At 41.3% G+C, this 7368-nt stretch overlaps 1 protein-coding gene across 1 annotated transcript in view; it reads left to right on the top strand.

The window, feature by feature from the left end:
* The window catches only part of LOC114065642 (myosin heavy chain, skeletal muscle, adult-like), a 17308-nt gene that overhangs the window by 1719 nt on the left and 8221 nt on the right, over positions 1-7368 (top strand). The window contains exons 3-19 of the mRNA XM_027899700.1: positions 10-62; positions 161-275; positions 358-450; positions 1096-1159; positions 1252-1350; positions 1434-1537; positions 1618-1756; positions 1997-2115; positions 2203-2352; positions 3290-3460; positions 4420-4726; positions 4815-4897; positions 5288-5375; positions 5476-5593; positions 6117-6240; positions 6326-6462; positions 6564-6819. Coding sequence (XP_027755501.1) covers positions 10-62; positions 161-275; positions 358-450; positions 1096-1159; positions 1252-1350; positions 1434-1537; positions 1618-1756; positions 1997-2115; positions 2203-2352; positions 3290-3460; positions 4420-4726; positions 4815-4897; positions 5288-5375; positions 5476-5593; positions 6117-6240; positions 6326-6462; positions 6564-6819 — 2220 coding nt within the window. The remainder of the gene's footprint in view (positions 1-9; positions 63-160; positions 276-357; positions 451-1095; positions 1160-1251; positions 1351-1433; positions 1538-1617; positions 1757-1996; positions 2116-2202; positions 2353-3289; positions 3461-4419; positions 4727-4814; positions 4898-5287; positions 5376-5475; positions 5594-6116; positions 6241-6325; positions 6463-6563; positions 6820-7368) is intronic.

Raw genomic sequence — 7368 nt, 5'->3', positions numbered from 1 at the left:
TTTATAAAGTGTGTATTTTCTGCCTCTTCTGCAGATCGGGAGAACCAGTCGATCCTGATCACGTACGTACACCCCCTGCTCGGGTCCCTGCGGGGCTGCCCAGGGCCAGGGCCCCTCCTGCCTGACCACACGCTCTCTGCTTCTCTCCTTGCTCTGCCAGCGGAGAATCCGGGGCCGGGAAGACTGTGAACACAAAGCGTGTCATCCAGTACTTTGCAACAATTGCAGCCAGCGGGGACAAGAAGAAGGAGGAGCAGACGTCAGGCAAAATGCAGGTGAGGTCCCTGCAGGGGTAGGAACCTGAAACTATCAAATTTATTCAGGAGCTAAATCATGACAAGAAGATTTCTGTTTTAGGGGACACTTGAGGATCAAATCATCAGCGCCAACCCACTGCTGGAGGCCTTTGGAAACGCCAAGACCGTGAGGAACGACAACTCCTCACGCTTTGTGAGTTGTTCCTAATGACAAAACTTGTCATTTATAAGGGAACTGGAATGTCAGAACTGATGCTGTCACTTATGAAGTGCCACAGTCAGATGACTATTGAGCTAATATTTTCCTCATATTTTTGACAACTAGAAATTAACTAGACTCTCTGACTAAAAATATATCTTTGGAAGTGCAATACAGCACACAAAGGGGGATAACTGAAAAATGCTTAAATATCTATAATATCTATCCCCACAACTCATAAAGTAACAGCTCACTTTTGTTTTCCCCAAGACCAAAAAAAAAAAAAAAAATTAACATTTAGACCACCAAAATCCACCTTCACAGCATGCACTATGGTTAAAAAATGGCCTTCACTATATCTGTTTGAATTGCAACATTAATGACCCAATAAAAGACTTTCTTGTGGTTTTCTTGTTCCTATGTATTCACAGTTATCCATTAAATAAGAGTGAGTAATAAAGCTCAGATTTTTACACTAGTATTGCCAGTAGAGAGAGTTTCCTGAAATTGTTTTTGTCCTGTTTTGCTTTTTTAAAGAAGAAATAAAATCCAAACAACTACTGTGTTTGAAGCCTGTCTTCTGTGGAGAACATCTTAGTGAAATTTAAAAATGCTTTTTTTTTTCTTTCCCCTCTAAAGGGCAAATTCATCAGAATCCACTTTGGGGCCACAGGCAAACTGGCTTCTGCTGACATTGAAACTTGTAAGAGACCTTCTGATCTGATCCCATTCCTTCCTCCCCTTCCACCTCAGTGTTCCTTTTCAGGCCTAACTCTGTCCTACCATCCTTGCCAGATCTGCTGGAGAAGTCCAGAGTCACTTTCCAGCTCAAGGCAGAAAGAAGCTACCACATCTTCTATCAGATCATGTCCAACAAGAAGCCAGAGCTAATTGGTAGGAAGTATTATAAAGTGGTTGATAAAATCTGAATGTGTTCAACATTCATCTCCATTCTCACATCCTATTCATCTTTACAGACATGCTCCTCATCACCACCAACCCATATGACTATCAGTTTGTGAGTCAAGGTGAGATCACTGTTGCCAGCATTAATGACCAGGAGGAGCTGATGGCAACAGATGTGAGTGTCACAGAGCACATTGGTGTGGTAAAAGTTCCTTTTAATGGCCCAGAAGTTTATTTGTCTGGTTCTGTTGCCAGAGTGCCATTGACATCCTGGGTTTCACTGCTGATGAGAGAACAGCCATCTACAAGCTGACAGGGGCAGTCATGCACTATGGGAACCTGAAGTTCAAGCAGAAACAACGAGAGGAGCAGGCAGAGCCTGATGGTACAGAAGGTAACAGCAAAATCTAGAACTCTCAGTAATAGAACCAGTTACACAGCTGGCAGTCAGTATTCAGGTATTTTGCTCCAATTTACTTTCACAAAGACATAGATCTCAGCTTCCAGAATATTCTAAATTTCCCTGTAAGATATCACAAAATTTCACTGCTGAATCCTACAGCTACATCTTATAGGAGATCCACTTTCAGTTATCACTTCTCCTCTGTCACTGTCTCCCTCTCTCTGTTATCAGTTGCTGACAAGGCTGCCTACCTGATGGGTCTAAACTCAGCAGACCTGCTCAAGGCCCTCTGCTACCCCCGAGTCAAGGTGGGGAATGAGTATGTGACCAAGGGCCAAACGGTGCAGCAGGTAACAACCAGCCTGGGAAGCTCTTTCTTAATTTACTGTCTTACTGTGTGTACTGTTTTCCTTCTGCTCTATTCTTCTTTGTTCTAGGTGTACAATTCAGTGGGTGCCCTGGCAAAGGCTGTCTATGAGAAGATGTTCCTGTGGATGGTTGTTCGCATCAACCAACAGCTGGACACGAAGCAGCCCAGGCAGTACTTCATTGGTGTGCTGGACATTGCTGGCTTTGAGATCTTTGATGTAAGGAACACTGAAATCACAGAATAATCTTGAAAAGGCAGTTAGGCATCAACTGAAACTGGTCACTTATTCTAGTTTTTTTTTTTTCAAACATTCCATTCACTTGCAATTTCAAATTAGTATTGCATTTTTTTGAAAATTTGTTATTTTCTGGAAATCTTTTCCTTCCTTTTATATCTCAGTGTTTTTATTCCAGCTCAATCTGTGAGCTTCAATACATCTTCATTTAATAGTTTTATGTGAAACACAAGGAAGAAGCATCTGCATTTTATATAATTAGCACAAATGTTGCAGTTTTTCAACAATTTGAACTTAATATTAAAAAAAATCCACTTACAAACAATGCATAAATACCCAAGGTACAATATTACAGAATGTAAGAAGAGAAAGGTAGACTTAGGTCTCACACAAAAGTTTGTCAAGGCTTTGGAAAAAATATATATATACATCCTTTGCTTCTTAAGAGCTAAAGGGTGATTCCAACAGGAAGAGTACATCAGCTGCTTTAATTGAAACTGAGAAGTTCTATAGATATTTGTGAAATGTATCTGAGTCCAAGCCAGGAGTGGCAAGCACTGACAATGTCTAACTTTTTTGTTAGGGCAATGGGAAAATTCACACAATATGAGAAAAAATAGTGATGTAAATTGTGCCTTGATAGGTATAAGACTACCTAACAATTTGGAAATTTGATTTAAAAATAAATAATATATTTAAACATCATGCAAGTAGCAAAGAAAAAAAAACAAAGCGAATAAAACCCCACCAACCAAATAAAAAACCTTTAAAAATACTTAATTAGATGTTTTACATTAAAAAAATATTTGTGTTAATTTGGCATCCCTGCGTAGGTTTCTGAGTCTGAAGAAGAAAACTATACAGGCAGTTCTTCCTCTGGAGAATGAGTGAATCTTGTCTTTGCATTGTCTTTGGGCAGTTCAACAGCCTGGAGCAGCTGTGCATCAACTTCACCAATGAGAAGCTGCAACAGTTCTTCAACCACCACATGTTCGTGCTGGAGCAGGAGGAGTACAAGAAGGAGGGAATTGAGTGGGAGTTCATTGACTTTGGGATGGACCTGGCTGCCTGCATTGAGCTCATTGAGAAGGTGTGTTGATTACATTTACAATTTAGTTACCTTCTTTGTGACAGAATTTCAGGATTTTTCTTTAGCCTTCATTTTTCTTGCTCTAATGCTTCATAAACCTATCTATTATTAACCATTTATGTTCCTGGTTCTTTCTATTTGAAGTACCTTTTTATTTCAAATACTGCATGTATTCAGGAAGTAAGTTCTAAGCACCTTTGTGATTAGGCTACAAATTAAGTACTTTTAGGTCACCATTAACTATACTGCTATGCATTTCAAAAAAGTTAACCGTAATTTTTCTTGTATGGCAATAGAAGAATTAATGTAATCACACATCACTGGATGACAAGGATTCTCTGTAGGTGTGTTTTCTAGACTACAAAGATGAAAGATCTCTTTTGAGGAATCTAGATACAATTTCAATATCATGATTTCCGTATTCATACTGTGATTTCTGAAACTTAATTTCTAAGAAAAATAATAGGTGTGTATAGAAAAAAGTACTGATTTAATAGGGATCAGTAAAAACATCACTAAGAGTAGACACTGTTTTTGGGCAACATCATCTTATATAGGAACAGAAAGACAGATACACCGTGAAAAAAAAAAAAAAGGAGGATGTAGCTGAAAGATCTGTTGATCTGTGGCAATAAGGTCAATTTTAGTAAGACACCTTCGACTATACAAATTATTTTGTGAAAATAGTAATGTAATAAACAAATCATCTTTCAATTCATCAGTTTCAAAATTACTCAGAAAATATTGTTTGATTATTGTGACACTACCAGCCATGAAATGCATTAGTCAGACACAAATTCACATTTTGTCTGGAACGAAGCCTGAAAAAATTAACAAAGATCTGAACCATTTTTGATCCGAAAGTTCCATCAATTTCTCAGTTTCCTCTGTCTCCCTGCAGTCCCCTTCTGAAGGTAGATCTGTATTTTATCACTGCTATTTTTTGCTGTTTCCCCCAGCCCATGGGCATCTTCTCCATCCTGGAAGAGGAGTGCATGTTCCCCAAGGCAACTGACACCTCTTTCAAGAACAAGCTCTATGACCAGCACATGGGCAAGTCCAACAACTTCCAGAAGCCCAAGCCTGGCAAAGGCAAGGCTGAGGCCCACTTCTCCCTGGTGCACTACGCTGGCACAGTGGACTACAACATCACTGGGTGGCTGGAGAAGAACAAGGACCCTCTGAATGAAACTGTCATTGGGTTGTACCAGAAATCATCTGTGAAGACCCTGGCCTTACTCTTTGCTTCTGCTGGAGGAGAAGCAGGTCAGTTCTCTGAAATGTCATCTCTTTGATGCACAGCAACTGAGCCCCAAAGCAGTAGATTTTATCTTCATTATCTTCATTTTATCAGAGGCCAGTAGTGGTGGTGGTGGTGGCAAGAAAGGCGCCAAGAAGAAGGGTTCTTCTTTCCAGACTGTCTCAGCTCTTTTCCGGGTATGTAAACACCTTATCTTTTCATTTATGCAAAGAATTATTCTGCGTTTTTTAACTGGTTCAGACACAGTAAAGAGGGTAAAAACCCCAACCAACCAACCAATCAAAAGAGATTCCAAATACTTATGACTTCTCTTTAGACCATCATTAAATATAAAAATAAACAGAAATTTTCTCAAAAAAAGTGCCCACTTTCTATCCTTCATTGGATTGATTCTTATGCTACAAGATGGTGTTTAATGTTAAGAGTCAGAGGGGATTGAGCTATTGATTGAGGTATTCTCAGCTGATAACTTGCAGCATCTCCACTGATGGGCCTTTCATGCTAAGGTCAAACAACACAAAGGGTCATTTTTTCTTACACATATTTACTCAGTGATGAACCCACAGGAGAACCTGAACAAGCTGATGACCAATCTGCGGAGCACTCACCCCCATTTTGTGCGCTGCATCATCCCCAATGAGACTAAAACACCTGGTAAGATGCTCAAGTAGGAAGAGGCTTTGCTCTGGCACATCCATTCCCCTCTGCACTGGAATCTGTGCCATTCCTTTGTGCTCTGCTCTGCATTGCTCAGGTGCCATGGAGCACGAGCTGGTGCTGCACCAGCTGCGCTGTAACGGCGTGCTGGAAGGGATCAGGATTTGCAGGAAAGGATTCCCCAGCAGAGTCCTCTACGCTGACTTCAAACAGAGGTAAGAGCTATGAAATGAAGAGTGTCGTGTGTCTTCACCGACCACTGCCCGTCACACAACTGAGCTTTGCAGGGTCTCTGAGTACAGAAGCACAGTAGAATGACACAAGGCACTGATTACAAGATTAATAACAGCAGTTACGTGGTTGTAATATGTTCTCACATAAGAATTACAAACTCTCTCAGAGTTCTTTGGTCACTGTATCAGCCGCAAGTTTCAGGGGACGAGGCTTTCCTCCTACCCACATAGTGGCAATGTTCCTCTGCAGCAATTTTCGACAGCATAGTTTAAGTAAAAAAAGATATGGATTGAAGTGACTGGAGATCAGTGTCCTCTTTTCACCTGTGACTGGAAAAGTTTCCTTGATTTTGTTACCAGGTTAGAACTTCAAGATAAGGGTGTCTCTAAACAAAGGGATGAAATTCCAACTTGCTCAGCCTCATTCTGCTGATGTTGGTTTTAATAAACAGTATAACCTTGTGACTTGGCATTGTCTTCTTTCACATTTCCTCTAATTCCACAGATACAAGGTGCTTAATGCCAGTGCCATCCCAGAGGGACAGTTCATCGATAGCAAGAAGGCTTCTGAGAAGCTCCTTGGGTCAATCGATGTGGACCACACCCAGTACAAATTTGGACACACCAAGGTACAAACCCCCCACTCCCTCACTCCCTCTGGGCCTGTGCTTTGCCCTGCCTGACAGTGGTGTGCTGCAACATTCCCTCTCCAAGGTGTTCTTCAAAGCTGGGCTGCTGGGGCTCCTGGAGGAGATGAGGGATGAGAAGCTGGCACAGCTCATCACCCGCACACAGGCCTTGTGCAGAGGTTTTCTGATGAGGGTGGAGTACCAGAGAATGGTGGAGAGAAGGTACACATTCCTCATCCTCAGTTAAAGCCACTGTGCTTGGGGGAAAGTGTTGACACTCTTCAGACTGAAAATATTCATTGTACACATGAATTATGCTCCAGGGAGTCCATCTTCTGCATCCAGTACAACATTCGTTCATTCATGAATGTCAAACACTGGCCCTGGATGAAGCTGTTCTTCAAGATCAAGCCCTTGTTGAAGAGTGCAGAGTCTGAGAAGGAGATGGCCAACATGAAGGGAGAGTTTGAGAAAACCAAGGAAGAGCTTGCGAAGTCTGAGGCAAAGCGGAAGGAGCTGGAGGAGAAAATGGCTTCTCTAATGAAGGAGAAAAATGATCTGCAGCTCCAAGTGCAATCTGTAAGTATTACTTGTGTTTCTTCCAGGTGTTCTCACAGTACGTAACTCTCATGCTAAATGATAAATTTTCTTAGAAAATATTTTAATATGAATCACTAAAGGTAAAATTCAGACCACTCAGTGTCAACATTATAATATCATGCTCCAGCCTGGGAAGGACTTTTGAAGCGTGATACGCCTGTAAGTCTGTTTCTCCATGCAAGTTCACAATATAAGGCCCAACTGTAATCACTGAAGAGTTAGTATATACAGTTAAAGGAGTCTGGAGAGCAATTCTTTGACAACTTTGGTTTCAATCAGTTGCCCAAATAAAAGAGCTTTATGTCATTTCTTATGACACATGTAATGTCGCCTGTCTGAAACCACTATTCAAGGAAGACACAACCCTCCTTGGCATTCCGGTAGGCCTATGTGTTCCTCCAGTTTCCATTGGAAGATCAAATGGTGTGACTCCTGGGGATAGTCCTGTGCAGGGCTAAAGGTTGGACTTGATGGTCCTCGTGGGTCCCTTCCAACTCAGCTCTTTCTGTGATTCCATCTAAAGATTGG

This window comes from Empidonax traillii, unplaced genomic scaffold, assembly GCF_003031625.1.
Source record: "Empidonax traillii isolate 1590-97213 ecotype Southwest subspecies unplaced genomic scaffold, ASM303162v1 scaffold685:size505991, whole genome shotgun sequence".
Classification (NCBI taxonomy): Eukaryota; Metazoa; Chordata; class Aves; order Passeriformes; family Tyrannidae; genus Empidonax; species Empidonax traillii.
This window is presented reverse-complemented; position numbering and strand designations above follow the sequence as displayed.